Raw genomic sequence first — 22,746 nt, 5'->3', positions numbered from 1 at the left:
CAGTATTAGGAGGTTTTTTTCATTTCACTGCTTTTCCTTTTACATGACTTTTCAAAATTTAACACATTTAGCACATTTTTCTTGGAATATTTATTTCTAGATGGTGAAGGTGGTTTAAAGCTGGAAAATAAAAGAAGCAGGAATAACATAGAGACTAATGAATTGTATTTTGCAGGAATGTTTTAATGGCTAATGGATAAAAACGATGAAGGACTCGACAAAAGGCTAGAAATGTCTCCTGGATCTAGGGAGGGAGTACATCAATGGCATTTCATCCGTAGCAAGGCAGAAGTCCTCACTATTAAAAAGGTAAAATGAGATCATCAGATTTTTATCCAAATAAAAGAACGTATAAATATGCAAAAACCTAATGTATACTGTGCAGATTATAATTATTCAGATTCCATTTCTTGTTTCCTATAAAATCTGGGACAATTAAATTTTATTCTTTTTTTTTTAGTGGATATATTTACATTACTCCAAAACATTTTCTGATGAGCAAGACTGTTGGTTTTTGGGGTTTTTTTTTCTACAGTGGGAAAATAAAATAATGGTTGAGGTAAAACTGCTTTATCAAGTCTACTTACATTTGTTTGTAACTTTGGAATGACTTTGATGTAGTTATATGCCAGAGGCAAGGAGCCTGGAATTAAAAGGCTTTCTAAACAGGTCTTACAGACTGTTCCACTAAGAGGCAAATCCTGACCTTCTAACAATAAGGTCCAAGAAGATTTTCCAGCCTCTTCTTCCTGTGTGTTTTCTCTGTGATTATCCGCTCCTCGTTAGTTGTGTTGTACAGGAAACAGTTGCATTCAAAAAAGTTTCCTAAAACAGACTGTCCGGTCCCATGTGACACTGAACAAAGGTGGCACATTCATGTCGTGAAAACTGGCTACTCCATAACTGGTGGGTGAAAATTGTTGTCAAGTTTCTTAATAAATACTTTTCGAAATCTTACTTTTTTAAATTTTATTCTGTTAATTGTGTATTAGACAGTGAAAATATGATTGTATTATTGCTATTAAATGTCTAAGAGCTGTATTTTAGGCATTCTTTCAAATACTTTGTCAAAAGAGGAATTTTATAATAAAGTCAGTAAATTATAAAAAACAGCTAATTGGTAATGCAAGGTTAAAACCATAATAACAGGCAGATCATAAGAAATATATTATGATTGTTAAAGTGCTTTAAGCCACTACAAATAGTGCAGTGTTGTGGCATTTCCACACAATGATATCTCTATGAGGTCTTTTTGCTCTTGCAGACACTGAATTTTGAAAGAAATATCATTTATCATTCATGGTAATAGAACTAAAACAATGTAATGTGGAACTGGTAGATTCTGCAGAGAACTGTAAGCCTTAAATGATTAATTTTCAAAGCTCTTTCTATGCTTAGCGATTACAGCTTGCCTGCAATATCAGTCTTTTCTAAAGGTTCCTATGTAAATGTGAAATGTGTGCTGTTCTACATTTAGATATGTAGATACAGTCTGAAAAGCTGCAGCTGAATTAGTTGTAGATTTCTCTTTTTTTTCAATCAGTGGAGAAAAACAGGCAATCCTTGGCTGTAGCTTTTATTAAAGATTTTACATGTCCAGTGTACAAGGATCTTTTTCAATCCTTTAAAGATGCTGAACTTTCTTCAAAAGATGCCCTTTGTTGCTTGATCTGTTCTGAGCAAAGTGAATTTGCTGATGAGTTGGGAGCTACTTGATGGCAGTGTCATTGTCCTTGGTGGAATGGTGCTGACTGGGGTGGTCAGGTCAACATTAACATCTCCATATAGTGCCTACAGGCCTAATTAATTTGCCTAAACACAGGTTTTCAGTGGCAGCTGAGATGCCTCAGGGTACTTGAGAACCTGAACAAGATTGTTGATTGTTACACATAAATAACATGATGCTTGTGCCTTTCTGGAACAGGTGGTAAAGCTTAGCCACAGTGGTATAATCCACTTCACTGGCAAAGATTAGTAAATCTGTCAAGACCTTCAGTCATATTTATTTATACTTCTTGGAAGGTACACGAGATGCTCATAAATGGAAATTCTGAAAGCAGCTGTCTCCCTAACAGTGAAAAGACAATGTTTTCATATTTGCCTCATACATAAACAATTTAAATGATCATCACCTTGTTAATAGTATCACCTCTTCAGAATCTGTAAAGAATTGAATCTTTTAAAAAGAAAGATATTTCTACATTTAAAAGCTGCCAGGCTGAGACAAGGGCTCAGGATTTTGTGGATTTTGTTGTGCTAGTGTGTTTCGAGCTCCCTGTTGTATTTACAAGAGAGAATTTTCATTGAATATAAATAACATATTGATGCTCCACTGGTAAAGAGAGTTTCGGTGTATCCAAAGCTCTAGAGCGCAACTAAATTCAATGTAGTCAAGTTTAAAAGTCTTTCTTATTACTGAGGCTTGCAGAGACTGAGCAGTTTATTCTTTTGTCTCCATTACTGTACCAGTGTGCCAGTGCTATCAGAACTGCTCGGGTTGGTAGGCAAAGGTATTTCCTGTACAAACAGAGCCCTTGGAAATCTTCCAGCACTTAAGCCGTGCTGCTGGATGCAGGAGCAGCTTAGCTGGGTTGACAGCAGTGGGGCAGTAGTGCAGTCACCAGCACGCTGAAATAACTTGAATAGTGTCTGGATTCAGTCAGCTCCAAGCTTTGGAAGTGAGTGGGTCTCCCATAGAATAGTCAAGCTTGCAAGAGACACTGGAGGTCACCTTGTCCAACCCCAGCCCTGCTCAAGCAGGGGCTGCCTAGAGCCGGTTTCCCTGGCCCATGTCAGACTGTCAGCCCTGCGATGTGTCAGATACTCCGGGGGACTTAAAAGCCTTTATAAGCCTATGAGTCACTCCCGAGGGACTCTAAAGAGTATGAGCTGATTAACTCTTTAGGCTTCAGCCTCCGTATTATTATCATAGCCCCTCTAATGGACTTGTTCCGGTACATGAACTTTTTTTTCTTGCACTGGGGAGCCCAGAACTGGACAGAGCACTGCAGGGATGCAGTGTAACAGCTGCTGGATGCAGGGGGGGAATTGCTTCCCTGGACCTGCTGGCTGCACTTCAGCTGATTCAGCCCAACACATGGCTGGCTTCATTTGCTGCAGGGGCTCACTGCTGACTCGTGTCCAATTTATTGTTCACCAGGACTCTCAGATCCTTTTCTGCAGAGCTCCTCTCCAGCCAGTCAGTGAACTGAGGTCTCTGGTTTGGACCAGAAAAAGGCAATTTCGAGGCAGATGTCTGCTCCTCAGTGGATACCCAAACAACACATAGACATGAAAGAAACTGCTCTGAAAAACTGTCTGAAATTGTTGCAACTGTAATTTCGTTTTCAGGAATCCCCCTTACACTCTTCATTGTTGCTGCAGGTTTTTGAAATACAACAGAGAACACAGATAAATGACCCTTTGGGGCAACCAGGCTCAATTTCTCCTCAGCAGAAGCTGGCAGCACTGATTATTGTCCAGCACCACCAGGATCAGAAGGACCATGTAAAAGATACTGAAAGCTATCCAACAGATAATAAAGACAGCATTTTTTAAAATCCCTATCAACCTCTCATTCGTAGTTTCTATATACAAGGTGAGAGTAATTGTTCTTTTGGTGTCACATCCTCAAAAAATATAGAAAAGGAAGTATTTATTATTTTTTCAAGACCATAAAATTACCAGGGGGAATTCTTAAATTGCATTTCTCACATTAAAATGGAGTAAGAACCGAAGAGGAATACAAACATAAAAAGAAAATCCACCCACACTAGCCACTTATGTCCTTATTTATCTATTTTAAAAAATGTATCAAATTGAAAAATATTTTAAAATTCATATGTAATACAGTAAATCATCAGAAGAGAGCATCATATTACAAATGTAAAAATCAGGTCACACTTAACAAAAAGGAAAATTGGTCAGGCATGGTTTTCTACTTGCAGCAAAAGATGGTTCTTAAAGCCCATAAAGTATTGGTTTGGAAAAACTCCCATTTACATTTGTGAATGTTTGATTCTCAGGGCCATTAACTGGCAGAAAATTGCACTGAATTAGGTATGAATTCAATTTACGCTTTTACTGAGAATTAATGATATGCAACATGTCACAAGCTTTAATGTCTTGCAAGCACATGCAGCTTCATTTAAATAGAACAGCTATGAACGTTTTCCAGGATTGCTCTGATTTTCAAAGAGTGGTCACCTCCTTATTGTTTGTACTTGACTTCCTCCGTATTTCCTCTAGTTGTTTATTCATGACAGAAATTATGTTAGCCCTGTCACTTCAGATAGTTAATGATGCACAAGAAAAATCAGTAAGGAATGTCCTCGGCTGATTATTCATAATTACTCGGATACTGCAATAGTTGTGCTAATGGGGAAATCTATCTTTGATTTAATTATAAAAGTAGATTGAAATTGCTTTGGAAAAAATTGATTTGCTCTGTTTCTGTCTTCTATGATAGAACTCAGTAGAGAGAAAATAAGAGGCTCTTGATACTTATTACAATTGTTATCTAAATACTTCATTTTTAATTACTTCTTATTTTCTCAGATAATAATGAAGTTGGCTTATTTTAATTTGGATGATTGATTGTCAAGATGGAATAACTGTTCCGCAGCCTACACACCAGCTCACTATTTTTACATAAAAGTACTAATCAGGAAATTGCTTCATGAGGTAGGCTGGCATCACTAATGTTTTTCCATAAAAAGCCATAGAAAAGGAGTAAAGGAAAGAAATTATGAAAATCAGAGATCTGTGTCCTCTAAATTCAGTCTTTGTAGGACAGAAAAGAATATTCATTCAATACACATAGAAGAAATCTTTGGGGTTTGTGAGTAATTGTCACCAAAGTGGTGACACTGATCGTTGTACGACACCCAACAGTGGGTTTGGAACTTGCTCTTCCTAGAAAGTGGAAATGTCCCACATGCTTTTGGGATAGTATTAATTCTTTTATTATGTATTCTGATAGTATTTCAAGTAAAAAAAAAATGGAATCTTGTTTAATGCCTGCTCATATGTAGGACTTTTTATTTGTGAATCTCCTTTTACTTTTACAAGCTTTTGGCAGATGTCACGATCAGGAATCTGAACAGTCAATAAACCTTTACCAGAATGTTGTGGGTAAATCACAAGTGTATAACATTAAATAAGCTCGAAGTTTTTTTGTTTATTCAGATTTTCACTCCAAGTTTTAAAGAACTTCCTCATGACCATGTGAAAATTGTTTTTTTAATTTAACCAAAAGAAATTTCCTCTTTTGAGTAAAATCCAGGATTTTACCGGAATTTCTGCAGTGTAACATTAGAGTATGAATAGATCTGACAGTTTTGGAAGAGCTTTCTTCTTCTAGAAGCTGGAGATGCCACCATCATGTGAATTCCTTTTGGTTCTGTGGCTCTGCCGTTATTTCTTTTAAAAAATCTTACCCTTTTCCCAAGAGATAAGCACTATTGCTGTATTTGATTAATTACAGACACAAACCAAAACAAAAAAGAAGTCTTAACGATTTAAGTCAATATTTAAATTTTTCCAGATTCGAAATCATCTGAGTTATTGTAAGATAGAGATAAAATGTAGTTTATTGCTTTATAATTTTTGTGTAACTATTCAGCCTCAGAAAGATGAGTTGTTTTGCTGAGAAAACATGTTAACCTTAATAAAACTACATTTTTCTTTGAAGTTATGAGTAAACAATAATTTTTGGAATCTGGCTGTAACTGCTTCAAAGGACTCCTCTGCTGGTAAAGGCATGCAGAAGAGTATTTGTGGATTTTGGATTTTCAGAGCAAAACCTCCGTGCAGTCTGTGTGACTGCTTTAAGGCTCAGTTTGTAACCAGAATTGTTTGTAGCTGGAGTCTGTTTACATCTTTACTGATTTCTTAATGTTTGCTCCAGAGTAGGTCTTTATAGGTGAAGGTGGCTGGGATGTGTGTGAAGACACAATAGAGAGGATTTGTCACAGATCTTTCAGCCTGCACAGAACTGTGTTTGCAGCACTGAATGAAACTAACAATAAAATGATCATTATTTAGATGTGCAATATTTTTTACTTCTGAGCTATTTATAAGTTCAAAGCCCCTCAGGAACTCGCTGTGCTGAAATGGGAAGGTCGTACTCTTCCCCAGTCTTGCTTCTTACCACATGGTCTCACCTGCCTCTTTGCACAGAGCCTGAAAATCATCCAGTTCTGCACCTGCCTGATTCAGCTTTCCAAACCAACAGAGAAACAACCAGCAAAAATAGGAATATATTTTCTCTGGTGTTAGCGAATCAAATCGTTTTACCATGTGTGAAGAAAAGTTCCAGAGCTCAAGGCAAGTGAAGAATTTGGTGCCAGGAACGGAGTGATAACAAGTCACTTCTTTTTGTAGCAACAAGCTGTTAGAGCAGCTCAGCCGTGTCTGTAACATTACCCTTGGCACAGCTGATCATCACTCCTGAGCTATGTAAATACCTGTAACTGGAGAGCCCACAAGCCAATGCCCTAATGCTGTGTGCTCCTGTGACAAATTATCCTTGCCAGCTGGCTGCCAGCCCTCAAAGGGCTGGTTCCTTCCAGAGCAGGGTTGTTAAAGGAAATGCTGTTCTTTATCAGTATTGCTCTCCATTTTATTTGCCATCATCACCGTAGTGCAGGTGCCTCTTTGTGGATGGTGTTAAACAGCACAGCCAATATCTGGCACAACCCACATATTCTCTTGCTTGCTGCTCAACAAAGCGAGCTTTGTGCATTGAGTAGAGCTCAGGGGTTTGCTACGATTTCAGGGAGCATCAATCTGGAGATTTAAGGGAGAAGTTTGGAGAAGTGCAGGCATCTGTGTCCCAGAGAGAGATCTGAACTGGCAGCTTTCCAGCAACACATGCCATTGACAGAGTGCACGTTTATTTAATGCCTAGCAAAAGTGCTTCATTAGTTGCAGAAGCACTCCTTGTCTAAGCGTGCAATCAGAAACAAGGTATTTAAGCAGTCATGATTCAAAGTAAGAGTTGTGGTACTTGGGGAAAAGTAAACAAACTCGTTCTCCTCCAAGGCTAACTTCTTCCTTGGCATAGTTTATGTGTTTGGTGACTGATTTGTTTCTTTTTTAAATGGTTTATTTTTTACGTTAATCTGTGCATCAGAACTGGCAAACACATGATCTGTTAAAACTGTAAGAACTGTGCAGCTATAAACGGCATATGAAGGATGGCATATGTATGAGAAAACCTGTACATCCATTGATATATTATAAAAAAAGGCGTCTATCTGAAGAAATCCATACACTTGGAGTTTATAAGTTTTTAAGATGTACAATTATGCAAATATTTCCAAATTAACTTTTTCTAAAAGGACTCTTCTTTTTCATGGCACTTTATATGGGTAAATATGGAAACTCGACTCTAAGAAGATGGGTCACTCTTTCCAAATAGGCACATGGACAATCTGATCAAGCTCTGAGGTAATTTGGCAAAGTTGGAAAGGACAGTGACTGGGGACAGAGAGTCATGAACAGTGTGATTCAGATTTGTCTAAATCCTCTTGGGCTTTGGCTCTTCATGCCCCACATGACCACAACTTTTCTGACAGACTGTTTATAACTCATGGAAGCGATTTTTCTACTCTGGTGAACTTAGCCGCTCCTTCCATTGTTTGGGATCAGACCACATTCCTGAGAAATGCTTTTGTCTCTACCAAATACAAGACTACTTCTGTAGGGCTTATATACATAACATAGGTTGGATGCTGTCTTGAAGTTTTTCTGTGCATTTTCATTTAATTGTCAAGTACAGCACCCTTTTGTAGGGTCCTTTTTCAATGCTTAAACCAAATTCTTACACTTTGAAAAGGATTAATTTGATTCACCACTTCCAGCAAGTTATCCTCTTATTCTCCAGGGACGGAACAATGTGCCACTGCCGCCTCAACTCCTTTAAAGCTCACAATGTTCTCTCCTCTTCAGTCACCGTGAGCTCTTCAAGAACAGCATGAATCTATTAGAAGTGGCCAGTACTGACAGTACCACCGTGCTTTGTGCTTGAGCACCTTGGCATGGCCATTAGCACCAAAACAAGCATTTTGAGGATTTGCTTGAGATGTCAAAGCCATCTTGTCTTTCCTTTCCATTCCCATCTTTCTTCATTAGCACATGTTCAGTGAAATGCTGTCAGGTCTGTTACTCCACACCTGTAGGTGTTTAGCATCATACCTGGAGTTGCACAGGTTAAATTTTATTTGTTTAACCACAAGTCAGAACAACAGCCAGTAGAGAGCTCTGCTGCCCAACTGCTTTGCAGCATCCAGACTTTTCAAAAAGGTGATATTGCTCATACTGAGGGTGAAAAGATTAATTGCTTCACTTTGCATCAGCAACAGGCTTACAAAAGAGGCAGCTGGATGGAGTTTCAGATCATGAAAAAAAAATCATTCTATTAGTAAATCAAATGGGTGGTACTCATGATTTATTCCTGGGTCCAGCTGGCAAGACATATCTCACATCCATGTGGTTAAACTCTTTCATCTCTAGACCCATTTGTGTGCAACCCAATTGACTGTTTGAATTGTTTCTGGCCTAAATTATGCACTAAAATGTTACCAAGTATTGTCTGGGACTGTGGTGGCTCACATGGGGCAAAACCACACCAGGAACTGTGTAAACAGTTTCACAATACAGACAGCAGAAAGGAATGCCAAGCCCTAACCTCTGGTGCAGTTTAGTTCTTGGTGTAGAAGGAGCTCTGGATCTGAAGATACATGTGGAAAATTTTCCTTTGAGCCAGCTAAACCTCTGGAGTTCTGACTTTGACTTGGGTTTGGTGATATTGAAGAGGCAAAGCACGGAGTTGGTCAGTGTACCAGCTCTCCTGATCCCTTCATCAGTTGTCACTGCTGGAGAAAGTTCAGGGTTTTATTTGTCACTGGCAAAACGTCTTCGCTGCACTGTTTAATATTCACTGTCAACTCCTTGCCTGGTTGGAAGGTTCATCCCAGTGATCTGAAAGCTCAAAGTTTTTCATGCCTGGGAATATCTCAAAGCCCTACCTGGAGAAGATCATCAGCCATATGTAGTGACAGGTGTAGTATCAGTGCTGTAGTATCAATAGATAAGATTCTTCAAGGCTCCCATCTTCTTTACCAGCAAGCACTTAGCATCAAGTTTATCAGCAAGTGATTTACTTGCCAAGAGCTCCAAACATGCCAGTGAAAGTGCTAATTTAAAGCTAATGACCATGAAATGGGAAGTGGGGGAAGAAGGGATAGGGAACTGAATCCTAAGCCATTCTGAGCAGCAGGTCCAAAGGGTAGAGACTGAGATGAGGCTTTTCAGGTTTTTTTTTTTCCTTCTTATTTATCATTTCCTCCAACATAGCAGTTTCTAGAGCAATCTGATCCAAGGCCATAGCTCCACTATATTAGAGCTGACCCTGAACACAGGCAGCTGAGCACCCAAGGCTGTGGGGGCAGAGTTGCAGCACTTGCTGGTGCACTCACAACCCTCACTAGGTGGGGTTTGCCAGTAGGGATTCATATGGCCCTAGTCTGTCCAAGGACCTTCGTCTAGTCTGTGGGCTCCCAGTGAGTCCAAGAGCCCTGTCTTTCCTTCCAGCTCTTCTCATGCTCATTTCAGGCCAGAAGTGCCACCCCAGTCTCTGCTGTCCCTGTTTAAAGCGCTGATGTTGGTTGTCCTTCTGGATAAGAGCACACCTGCAGCTTCTCAGCAGGAGAAATTCTGATCCTCAGTCAAAAATAGCTTCTCTGTGCATCCAGGTACAGGTGTTCTTCAGCTGCTGTCTTCTCAGGGGCTGTTGTTGGTTTGGGTGGAACATGAGGCACTGCAAACACACTGAACTGATGGGCATCTCCACCAAACCAGCTGAGAATACTCTAGCCACCACCTCCACATCCACAAGTGGAGACACTCAGCCTTTTTTTCTGCCTTTTATGTTGAGTCTCCTGAAATCAGCTCAAATTGTGTTCTTTGAGATATGTTTTTATGTCTATTCCTGCATTCACTGCTTTGAGAACAACGAGCCTTTTTCCTTCTTTTTCCTCTTTCCAGAAATTCTGATGTTGAGAGAAACAGGTATTTTAGGGTGTGTGCCTTTCTTTTTACATCAGCATGAATTACACGAGAAAGAAGAAAGGAAGAAGAATAAAGGAGGGCACCTTAAAGTTGTTACCCTGTGCATATAAATTTCCCTAAGATATAAATTTGTCAGTCTTCAGTGCATGAATATGCATGCAGGAAAAGCACAAATGTACATACTGACAACCCACTTAGAAATAGGTATAGATAATTAATATCTAACCATTCTTCTTTTTTTAACATCTTGTCATTTTTAAAAACAAAGGAAAATGCAGCACTTCTAAAAACCTCCATGCTTGCCAGGCCTGGAGAAGGATAACATTAGCTATACAAGAGATATGCAACTAGTAGCAGTTTAAAAGGTGAAAAATTTCAAGTCTGGGAAACAGTGTGACTTATGAGATACTTAGAAAAACAAATGTGTAACTGCCCTGTTTACACGTGGGGTAGTTAGAATTTATAGACAAAATTGCATACTGCTTTATATTAGTCACTACTTGAGAACCTAGGAAATGCCATGGAGAATTTGATGTCGCAGTAATTTAGACAAATAGAACAAAGAGGTGCAACAGGGTGTAAGAGCAGTGGAAAAAAATATTAAAGGAGTTTTGTCCTGGTTTTCAAGAGGGCCCAAATCAGCTAAAGACATTACAGAAATACTGTGTAATGGCTACTACAGACAGATGTGATGTAGAAAAAGCTCTCAGTATACTTGTAAAAATTACAAGAAAAATAGGTGAAAGGGTCTTTAGATCTTTTCATGCACATTCCTTCCTTTTACAAATTGCAAATAGACTCCTGCTTTGTTTTTTTAACTATTTTTTTCCTCCACAATGAATAGCATTTTCTTCTTTACTTTAAAGTAAAAGCACTGAAATTAAATAATTAAACATATTAAAATATATTATATTTTACTGCTTTTTTTCCATGTTGAGTAAGGATTAAGAGACAGAACGTAGACTGTTAATCTTGTGCTTTTTCCTCTTTACTTAAGGTCAAAGTAAACTTTTCCAGTAAGCACAGTAGGCAAGATTCTGATGTCATTAATACTAAAATTTTCCATTGATTTCAGTGAAACTAGGAGTACCAGTGTTTATAAAATTCCACAGTCTAATTTTTCTAAAGCATGCACTTTATTTACTTGTAGAAAAATCATACCCATAACTCTTAAGTGTTATGAAAACTGTGGATTTCAGTAAACTGCTTTCTAGCACAATGGTTTCTTAGAACACTGACACAGGAGACTGAGTTATGGACTGAATGTTCTGCAGAATGTGGAGCAAGATCAAGCTACTCTGCTGTTAAAAGTAAATAAATGGGACACTATTTCTCAAGATTTTTCTTTCAGTTCTGTGTTGTCCTTAAGTAATTTGAATTGTTGATGTTTTGCTCCTTCCCTAAGATTTTTCAATGTAGTCAGATCAATATTGGGAAATAACAGTTTGCAATTACAACTGGCTGAGCATTCTGGTCTTGATCCAACAAAATATTTCATTACAAGCTTTCCCTGCACACATATGTACACTCAATGATTTTAAGGGAGCTTTATGAATTCTCAAAATTAATCATCAATCACTAAACACATTAAAGCAGGTAACAAGCTTTGCTACTTAAAGGAGCCCTTTGACCTTGTTTTAATGAGCAGCGTTTTGGATAATTAGGAGTCAAATGACCCAAATTCTTCTACTGCAGCGAGGAAACATTGCCACATTGACAGCACCCAGCTGTGACACGTTATTCCTGAAAATTGTATCACTGCTTGTACTAGGGGAGATGCTTTTCTTTTTGTATCTTCTGCCCTGAGACAAACTAAAAAGCTTATACAGTGGTTTTAATTATGATAATTTTGATTTGTCTATTCCACCTGGTTTGTCAATACTATTTTGCCCTAATATGAAGATTTAATATTTAAATTCATCTGTATTATGAGATCCTGGAAACCTGTCTGTAGGACAAGATAAAACGATAAAGGTATATGTTCAGTGGCTTTTAGTGCTGTGCTGGGGGCTTACTCTAAAAGGCAGAACTGAGGGTTATCTCACAATCTTTTAACAACCTGTTTGGTTTTGCATAACCTTTTGTAGTACAACAGTGATACAATATGATCACTAATATATGAAGAGAAATCGAGGTAATTCTTTTGTTCTATATTTTCATAGAAAATGGTTTGGATTTGGAAGGTTTGGGTTGGAAGGGACCCTAAAGGTCAGGTCATTCCAGCACCCTGCCATGGGCAGGGACACCTTCCACTAGCCCATGCTGCTCCAAGCCCCATCCAACCTGGCCTTGGACACTTCCAGGGATGGGACAGCCACAGCTTCTCTGAACAACCTGTACGAGGGCCTCACTACCCTCACAGGGAAGAATTTCTTCCTAAATATCTAATCTAAACTTTCCCTCTGTCAGTTTGAAGCCATTCTCTACTATCCCATCACTCCATGCCCCCGTCAAAAGTCCCTGTTCAGCTCTCTTGTAGCCCCTTTAGGCTGGAAAGTTCTCAAATTTTTTTTGTTTTCTTGGAAGGAAAGCATTCAAGTTATTTCGACAATGACCCAAGTCCGTGTGATACTTAAAACAAAATGTCAAGGCCAGAATTCAACTCCAACAATCAGCAAAAGTGAACTGGATGTTGTCAGGTGTTGATGAATGAGGAAAAAAAATGGGTTGCTAGTTTTTGCTCACCTGCCCATTCACTGATCCTTATGTGCTGGTTTATTCTTCAAATAAAGCATGTACTGAAGCAGTTTATCCTTTACCTCCCCAGGTGGTGCAGAAAGGTTTTAAATAAAAGCAGTAAGACCTTCATATGCAGTGGTCTGTGATAGGGACATTATAAGACCTGTCATCTCCAGCAGGTTTCAGGACCTGGGATTTCTCCTGCCCAGTCTGACATGCCCTCAGTGGGACTCTGGGCCCTTGGACCTGCTGTATGATCTCCTACTTGCCGCCTAGTCATAGAATCATGGAATCATTAGGGTTGGAAAAGGCCTCTAAGATCAAGTCCAAGCACTTGTCCTGCACAGCCCCTGTGAATACCCTGTGAATATGAAGTTCACCTTTTTCCTTTCTTATCAGTAGCACCATCCAGGTGAGCTCCCTCCAAAGCTCAGCCTGTAGTTCCCCAGTGGGCCATCAGTTATGATCTGGAGACTTTTGCCCTTCATTATCACCCTACTTATCCCTTGTCCCTTTGTGTCCCTGATTTTTGTTTATCCCTTTCCCTTTTATTTCTAATCCCCTTTAAAATTAATTGCCCTTTCCATCAAACATCATCCTGTGAAACATCAGTAAATATGGGGTAACTGTGTGTATTTTGTGAGACTGACTTTAAATTTAGTAAACATTTTTATCATTAGAGTGATTATACTGGCATTACCTTATGCCACTTTTCATTGCCAGTGCTGCAACGTGAAGTTTTCGCACTTACTGGTTTTATATTTCCTCCTTTCTAAAAATTTCTGTTGAGTTGGATACTTTTTACACGAGCCTTCAAAGATATTCATCAGGATGTAAACAGTGTGGTCTGACAAATTAGCATTTTCACATCATTCTTACCTAGCTCAACAGCGAAAAGAAGGATGTAATTTGTTCCTTTATCCTCATCGATTGGTTATCCTCATTTAGTGAGGAATAAGACCTCAGTAGTACATTTATTAAGACCTGTGCTTTAGGTCAAGGTTTTAATGATGGTTTCAGGATAGTATACCCACAGACTTTTTTTTCTTTTATAGCAGAAGTATTTCCACTTATGTTGTCCTAACTTATTTCCAGATGATGATAAGCTAGGAATATTTATAGGTTAGGAAAGGAATGTAAGAGCAGAGCAGGCATAAAGCAAACACGCACAGTGAACCCTCCCAGCATCTGGAATTTAGTTTGGGCTTTAGAGCCTCCCTGAAGGATGATCCTCATCTTTGTGCTCAGTAACTCCCAACAGATCTCATCAAGTCCACCCAAATGTCCTTATTTTCTTGTACAGTCCTGGAATCTTTCCCCACCATCCATCCTACCACTCACAACATCCCTTGTGCTTCCCATCATTCTGAAAATAACCTACACACCCAGAAAATGCTGCTGTCATCCCAATATTTAATTCAGATCCTCTGAGAACAAGGACGTAAAGGCTATACACTAATTAAACAGTTCTAGATCACTAATTAAATAAACAATGTCAGAGCACCATTTAACTAAACAGTGCTGAACCACCAACTTAGACACTGTCCCTCTTTTTTTTGTACAGATAACTGTTAGCACACTCTGGCATAACACCGGTTTGCACCAGCCCATGGTTTTTGTAGCAACTTTTACACATGATTTGGAAAACCAGTACGGAAAAGACCCCATGTTCCATGGATGAGACCTCTCTGGGTTAGAGATAGAAGAGTTTTGCCATTTGGACACAAACAGGGCCACTTGAGTTGGCTTTGTGGTGGTGGAGTTGGATGTGATGATCCTTGTGGGTCCCTTCCAGCTCAGGAGGTTCTCTGATTCTCTAAGATTCCTCATCTTGTTTGAGGGTAAAGACTTGGAGCACCGAAATCCCTTTTTGCCTGCACGTGCGAGAAACCCTGAGATGGCTATGCCTCGAGATTCTCCTTCAAAGAGGAAGAGTTTTGGGCTCCGATTCCAGGACTCCTCATGTTCTGAAACTAATTTGATAGCCCCTGGAGGGTTATGGGCTGCTGAGCTTTAGCAGTAGCTGAGATGTTCTGTTTTGAGTGTCCCCTTTAGACTTCAGTATCTCCAGCCAAGCTTCACAGCTGGAGGTCCGTGGTAATGCTGAGATACCAAAACTAATCATAGAATCACAGAATGGTTTGGTTTGAAAGGGAACTTAAAGATGATCTGGTTCCAAACCCCCTGCCACAGGCAAGGACAACTTCCATTAATCAAGCTTCTCATTGCCATTAACACAAATCTCAGTATTTTTTCATTTCCTCCTGCTGCAGTTGAAGTCCTAACTCATAAATTCAAACCTTTTCACCCTGGCAAGTGCTTGTATATGGAACAACTTCCCAGTCCCAGTGCTTGCACTCCCCTCTCTCCATTCACATATGTCCTGTAGGTCAACCACTTCCACAAGCACATATGTAGAACACAGAGGGAAACTCAGGCAATCCCTTAAGAGCCCTACACTGAAACAATGCCTGGAGTGGAGGAATTCTGAAAACAGCTGTAATTCTTCATCCTCAGTGGAATTTATTTCTCCTTTGAGCATTAGAACCCAGCCCCACATCAAAGCTGCACAATGAGCACGATACTGTGTTCATGGCTGCAGAGGGCAGATCACGGACAAGCAATTGCTCAAGCCAAATGCCCCAGTGTCCAAAAGGAGAAGAAACAACTGCATTCTTAAACAACATCTTATGTATGGAACTCATAAAGCCTTTAGAAAAATAAATTGGCGATTAAAAAAAATGAGTGAGTTGGCCCAGACTAACATCTAAGGATGATGAACGTAGTGAAAGTGAGGGAAGAGACTCCTTAGGTAGGAGGCCACTTTCTGACCTCCTTAGCCAAAACTAACGGGAAGCTAACAATGATCTGTGATGTAAAGGCGAAAATGTGTTCAATGACTTTAAAATAAAGTCTCAGTGCTGAAACATCGCACTGAATTTTTTATGGCTTCCAGTAAAATAAAGAGGATTTGTTGAAGAGGAATGATAGGGGAAAAAGTCCTGATCCTACAGTGTCTTTTCCATGGGGAGTAGATTCTACCAGCATACCTGGGTGGGTGACCCATGCTGTCTTTTCCAGCAGAGCGCCACACAGATGAGGAGGGAACTGAAGCACTGCTCCCACAAGGAAAGACCAGAGATCTAGAACTGATCAGCCTGGAGAAGGGAAGGATCTCATCAAAGTGCATAAATACCCAAAGGGAGGGTGCAAAGAGGATGGATCCAGGCTCATTCCAAATGGAGGAAGGAGCAGAAAAGGATCCTAAAAAAGGCTTTGTGTGTCCAGACAAGATCAGTTTAACATGTCCAGCCTAGGCTGAACCCCCCTCACTTTTTCCTGTTTTTGAAGTGATCTGAGAGCACTCAAAATTTCTCTTTTTTCTTTTTTTTTTATTCTTTTTTTTTTTTCCTGTTTCATGGTCCTGTGGGAACCATGCAGTGTGGACTTGTTTGTGTAACCTTGGGCTCTACCTTGAGCAGTTTGGGTTTTTTCCACACAGAGAACATTTTTGGTCAGTTTAGTGAGTCACGAGTATCGATAAGTTGTATTGATCCCAAATTTTGACACAGCTTCGTACCAGATATTTTAGTATAAAAAGACATTTTCTTGGGAAAATTGTGACCACTTTTTTAAAGATGCTTCGGTTTCTGGTTCTTCTGAGTTGCCTGGGTAAGATGCAATTTATTTGATCTGGGAAGGGTGAACCTCTCAACCTTTAAGTGATGTACATTAGAACATATAATTTTTTTTTTCTCTGCAGTTATTGTGCTAGGGCAAACCCTGATGTGGCAGGGTTTTCTTCTTTTGCAGGAGCATTATTTCCATGAGAAAGATCTGGAAGTTCTCAGAGGGAGGGGAAACCTACACCCCATAGGAAAGAGAATTTATGTTGGTGCAGCAGGGTGGGGTTGGAGTATGGGGAATGAGTCAGTTTATATGAGAGCTTTGTATCTTAAGGTCTATTTCTGGCAGTTTTCAACCATGGAGGCTTTCAAGAAGCCTCCAGAATGGAGATTGATCACAGTGTCACCACGTGCAGGTCTCAGTCACTCCATCTTTCAGACTTGACTGGCTGGGATGACTGATGCTCTTTAGGAGTCCACAGCAAAAGCTGTTCTCCTTTTTTTTGTGTGTTAGGGGCAATCCCTGGAAGCCCCCTGAGGGACACTCTTCAGGATGTGCTGACAGGGCGAGTAATTGGAGGCCATGAAGCCCAACCAAACAGCTGGAAGTGGCAGGTAATACTGGTGTGTCTTATACTTCAGAGAAAGCCTTATATTTGAAAATAAAGCCAAGCACAACAATGAGAAAAGGATAGCTTCTGCTGCCCAAAGCCACACACACACTATTTCTGCAGGGGCATGTCTTAGGTGTAAAACATGTTGATGTTTCCTCCAGGTATCACTTCAGATTGCCTACCCCAACGACCCGGGGTACTATGCTCACATTTGTGGTGGAACCCTTATCAGCAGCAAGTGGGTCATGACTGCAGCCCATTGCCTCAGCGTGTGAGTAGGATGAAAAGTGTTAAAACTCCTGTTCTGCTCCTCGTTCTTGCTGCAGAAGGGAGCCAGATCCTTCTCATCCCCTGAGCTCCCCACTGGTTCCGTGCCTTGCACAGCTGGACATCTCGCTGCTCACTTAATCAAGGGAACTGGAAAACTCTCATTGCCTTAGCCTTGATTTTATATCGTAATTGCTGACTTCCTGGGAGTGGAAATCAAGCTGATTGCTGATTTGCATACGAAGAGGTGCATTTGCATGGCTGTGAGCATTTCCAGTGGGTTTGCATCCCGAGAAACCTGCACAGAGATGGAAAGAAGGAACAAAAGGCACATTTACTGGCACCTGAGCTGTGCTGTACAACATGCTCTGCAGCATGTCTGACATGCACCACCTCAGCAGTGCGGCAGGACACCAACAAGCTGTAACACCAATGAAGTGTAACAAGCTGCTCCTTCGCACTCTGTTTCAGAAAGATACAGAGATGCAGAAAGAACCTTCTCGTTCAAGGCCAAGCTCAGCACTGTGTCAGCTGATGCTGCACCTTCACTTACTTTGCCAGCAGACTGCAGGCAGCGTGTTCCTGGTTCCATTTAGAATCATAGAATCATAATTTAGGTTGGAAAAATCATCTAAAATCATTGAGTCCAGTTGTTAAACCAACACTGCCAAGCCCAGCACTAAACCAGGTCGTGAAGTGCCACATCTAAGTATCCTTTAAATCCCTCCAGGGGTTATGAGTCCACCACTTCCCTGGACAGCCTGTTCCAATGCCTGACAACCCATTCAGTGGAGAAATTTTTCCCAGTATACAACCTAATCCTCCCCTGGTGCAGCTTGAGGCTGTTTCCTCTCATTCTGTCACTAGTTACTTGGAAGAGAGACCAACTCTCATCTGTAGAGAGCAATAATGTCCCCTCTAAGCCTCCTTTTTTTCCAGGCTAAACACTCCCAGCTCCCTCAGCTGCTCCTCATCAGACTTGTGCTCCAGACCCTTCACCAGCTTTGTTGCCCTTCTCTAGACTTGCTCACAACAAATTTAGCTACAGTCCATCGAAAATCCTTTGATGGAAGGTGCTTTGGAAATTATTGCACTGGTGGAAGGATTTACACTGCAAAGCACTTGGTGGGCAGTAGTTTTCACATTAATTATTCTGTGATTGGTTTTCAGGCCCCCAGGAGCATCCTACCGTGTAGCTCTGGGTGAGCACAACCTCCTGGAGGTGGATGGCACCGAGTACTACGTGGATGTGGATGCAATCTTCATTCACAATGGCTGGAACCCCAATGACATTGCCAATGGGTAATTATTTTGAGTAATGTTGAATGTTTGAATGATATTCAGTATCCTGTCCCACTAGCATTTGTGTGTGCATTCAATCTAACTCCCAGCGAGACTGGATTTGTGGGAAGCACTGAAAGATTGTGCAAGGGAGATTTCCCAAGTGGCTTCCTCTCTTGGAGGTGTTCCATTGTGCCTGTGTGGATGACCTCAGTCCTGTTTTGCCCAAGATGGGGAAGAGATGTGTCTCTTTTCCCCATCTTGGAAAAAAATGGATGGATCTTGGATGCACAGCAGATTCAGGGGTGCACCTGATGAGGGGAAGCCAGCAAGGAAACGCTGAAGGACTGTCCTAAGTCACCCCTCAGAGACATGCCTGTCCTCCCAGGATGGACCAAAATTCACTCAGAGGTTGGAGAGCTCCAAACCAGCAGGAGGCTTTCGAGGGATATTAGCCCTTTATCAGTCTGTACCACGGCCTCTTCTCCCTCAATTGCTCCTATTTTCCTGTTGCCTGTGATATCTACAAGGAATAATTAATCGTATTTGCAAGGTGCATCATGCCAGGATGCCTGGTTTACTACTAATTCGGGATTTTCAGCGAGGAATCTTTCCCCTCTACCCTGTTTCAGCTACGACATCGCCCTGCTGCGCCTCGAGTCTCCTGCCAGTGCCAACGGGTTTGTCGAGCTGGGAGTCCTTCCACGCAGAGGAGAAATTCTGCCCAATAACTACCCCTGTTATGTCACCGGCTGGGGGGTGGTTAGTGGTAAGTAAGGGGGAAGCAGGAGTGCTGAGAGTCCCCCCCTAATTCCAGATGGAGCACTGTGCAGGTAAAGCTTCCTTCCTCAACTCCTGGAGCTCCTGGACCATCGTCTCCCCATTTCCCTGCTAGCGGGGGGTGGCAGCGCAGACAGGCTGCAGGAGGTGATGCTGCCAGTGGTTGACCACGAGATCTGCTCTCAGGATGACTGGTGGGGATCCCAGGCGAAGGACACCATGCTCTGTGCAGGTGGAGACGGAGTGAAGGCTGGATGCAGTGTAAGAGCTGTTATTATCGAAGGATTTTTAAACTCCTCTCTGTTTTTTTCCTACCTCTCTGGCCTTGCTGTTCCTTCACTCAGAACCTGTTTTTGCCATTTCTCCACCTGCAATAGCTCTCCTTCAAATCCTGGCCCCCTTGATGATTTCTGCTGAATATCTTCCAAATCAGACCTACTCCACATTCCTCCATCACAGCAGAGGGAAAACCTCCACATCCTCAGGGTGTGCCTTTCCCCTCTGATTTTGGAGGGGATGTTTGCCCTGTCTTCCAGCAGCATGTCCCATTGACCAGATCCTGAGGACTAGGTTATAACTTCGGCAGTTGCCTCTGCCTCACCCAAAGGGTGAAGCTGTGGGGAAGTCAGTCCACTCCTCCAACACTGCTGTCACATTGCACCTCTGTGCAGTGCTCTGTGCAGGCCAGGCAGTGCTTCCCTCTGCTTGTCCATCCTTCCCTCCCCTTCCACTCTGTTTGCATGGACAGCAGAATTTGCTGCAAGTTTTGGCCATGTCCAACTGCACTATCTGGCTCAGGTTGGGTGGGAAAGGAAGATGCTGTGAGGTTCTCATTATCCCAGGAGTTCCAGCTGGCCCCAGCATCAAGGCAAGGAGGTTTGGCACATGAAGGCAGGGAATATCTGTTACCTCTGCCTGTATTCTCTTTGCTGCAGAGGTGGCTTCTGGTAAGAGCCACCATGCAGAGCCCTTAAAAAATTGTGGACAAATACATAATATGTTTGGTTATGTAAATATATGAATATAATAGAGACACATCTAGAAATAAAACAGGTTAAACAGTTATGCATAGTCAATTATAGGTATAAGGTAATTACAAGTCTGTAGATATTTAGTGTTTTGGATTTTTTTTTTGGTGAGGTTTAATTATGGCAGAACCCTGCTAAAAACCAGGTCCTGAGCCAAGCAAAAGCCTTTATCTTCTCATATATTTTAATTTGAGTTCCTTTCTATTTCACCACTTTAAATTCCTGGGACTCTTTGAATATACCTGTTTCCGAAAAACAAGGGGAACAGCATTTCCCTTCTCCCTGGTCCCTTATAACTGGAGAGTGCACTGATTTTTTAACAGAGATGCTGGGCAGGTGGACCTTGTGGGAAAGGACTGAGTTTTATGGACTGTGCCCTGGACCATTTGTTCACAGTCACTAAATTTGCAGTGGTGGTAAATTAGGGTTTCAGCCCATCCTGGGGGGGGGGGGGGGTGTGTATATGTAAGTGTGTATATGTGCATGAGGACTGAGATGATACATAGAGGGGCTGAATTCTGCAGCATATTGGGAGGTGCTGGGCAGCCTCTGCTCTCACACTGCTGGGGACCAGTCAGCCCTTGGAAAAGAAAGCAGCACAAATTTATATTTTCATGTTTGTTTTCACGTTTATTTCCATGCTCCTTAATCCTACCCAGTCTTCCAGCTGCTCAGAAAATTTGCCTTAATATGCTCCTTTCCTTCCTCTGATCCAGGGGGATTCTGGGGGCCCTCTCAACTGCTACAAAGATGATCACTGGGAAGTCCATGGGATCGTCAGTTTTGGGTTGGTGCCCTACTGTAATACCTACCAGAAACCAACAGTCTTCACTCGAGTGTCAGCCTATGTGGACTGGATCTACAGTGTAAGTTGCTTAATGTCTGTGAGGTAACCTGGTGCATCTCCTGTGAAAGCAAGGGGTTGCCAGGGGAGCAGCCTTGGAGCCTTTCATTCATTAGACCATTAGGGGTCAAGCTGGGAAATCTGGAGAGGTCTAAAGTCAGGATATTTGATGTTACTTTTGGTGTAATCAAACAATAGCAAGGAAGGAGCTGCTGCCTTGGAGCTGCAAACGCTCTGCTGAGGACCATGGACAAAATTCAAGCCAGGCTCTGTGTCCAAAAAATTATCATCACTATTCACCCAGACAAAACCTTGCTGCAGGAAACCATGGAAAGATTCAGCTGAATGGGAAATGCAGCAAACATAAAGTATCTCTGCAAATGCAAGTCCTGCAGTGCTGCACTGTCCACCCTCGGCTTTATGTTTGGGAGTGAACAACGAGCTCTTTGCTCCCAGAAATAATGATGGGCACAAGGAGCAGCTGTATCCCAGGCACAGGGGATGGTTTTGTGGAAATGCAGCGGCAAACTATGACTCCTGCTGGAAAGAAAGGTGGGGAGAGGTATTTTAAATCAGTGTGAGGAAGGGGGAGGTTACTGTGGTCCATAAACCATTTTGTGCGGGAACAGATTTTTAGAGCAATCTCCTGGGCCAGCTGGGAGCAAACCCTTCTTCAGAGCTTTACCTGGGATAGAGATATGCCTTATTCTGGCTCTCTGCTGAATTAATCTCTTTTTTGTTTTCCAGACTATGGAGAATAATGGGGGGTTCTAGAGACGGATTGACTGGTGCATGAATATAACAGATAAGAATGAAGTATCTCTGCTCATTAACCCTCCTCTCATCCCTTCTGCATCTCTGGGCTATTAACAGCAAGGTGTGGCTAATGGGGTAATAAAGTCTCAGTGACTGCAACCATTGCTGTGTTTACTCAGCCTTAGGCACAGCTCAGACCAGGCCAGCAGGGCAGGAGACTCCAGTGAATACTCCAGTGATGGTGTCCTTAACTTGGGGCTGGGCCGTGGCAGCCAGCACAGCTCCTCAGGAATGTGGTTTCAACACCAAACCCACCCTGAAAATGCCCAGGATGGGTTTTTCCTTAGGGATAACCCCACCATCAGCAAAGATGGTCAGCTTGGTGCTTCCAGGCCAGTGGGAGCAGAGCAATGTGTGCACTGCAGGGTACAAGGATAGATATTCCTATCCTGTTCTATTCTCAGAGCAGCCAAGCAGTTTTGCTTGCAGAACTGGGTTCTCTCCATATTCCTAAACAAACAGCCTCAATACAGCGCTGCTCATACAGAGACCATCTGCCTCAAGTGTAGTGGCAAACTCGACCCACAGAAAGCACAATCTAACTTATTCTTAAATCCAGGATGATTATTTTTTAAATTCATTTTATAAGACTAAGAGTAAGGAAAAGGGCATTTCTGGAAGGTGCTTTTCTAGAGAGGAAGCAATAAATTCAGTGTTAAACAATCCCTTGTGCTGTTAGGTGTGCAGGGGCCTCAGCCAGCTGGGCAAGTCTGTCTGTAGTGCATAATATTTTCAAA

General features: G+C 41.6%; 1 protein-coding gene across 1 annotated transcript in view; it reads left to right on the top strand.

The window, feature by feature from the left end:
• Positions 1-21,967, top strand: part of LOC114069649 (elastase-1-like) — a 26,045-nt gene extending 4,078 nt beyond the window's left edge. Inside the window, exons 2-10 of the mRNA XM_027906589.1 lie at positions 5,081-5,133; positions 16,894-16,994; positions 17,155-17,262; positions 17,906-17,912; positions 18,442-18,562; positions 19,174-19,310; positions 19,437-19,582; positions 21,066-21,215; positions 21,941-21,967. Of these exons, the coding sequence (XP_027762390.1) occupies positions 5,081-5,133; positions 16,894-16,994; positions 17,155-17,262; positions 17,906-17,912; positions 18,442-18,562; positions 19,174-19,310; positions 19,437-19,582; positions 21,066-21,215; positions 21,941-21,967 (850 nt within the window). The remainder of the gene's footprint in view (positions 1-5,080; positions 5,134-16,893; positions 16,995-17,154; positions 17,263-17,905; positions 17,913-18,441; positions 18,563-19,173; positions 19,311-19,436; positions 19,583-21,065; positions 21,216-21,940) is intronic.
• The last annotated feature ends 779 nt before the right edge of the window (positions 21,968-22,746 follow it).

This window comes from Empidonax traillii, unplaced genomic scaffold (genome assembly GCF_003031625.1).
Source record: "Empidonax traillii isolate 1590-97213 ecotype Southwest subspecies unplaced genomic scaffold, ASM303162v1 scaffold1325:size547790, whole genome shotgun sequence".
In the NCBI taxonomy this organism is placed as follows: domain Eukaryota; kingdom Metazoa; phylum Chordata; class Aves; order Passeriformes; family Tyrannidae; genus Empidonax; species Empidonax traillii.
This window is presented reverse-complemented; position numbering and strand designations above follow the sequence as displayed.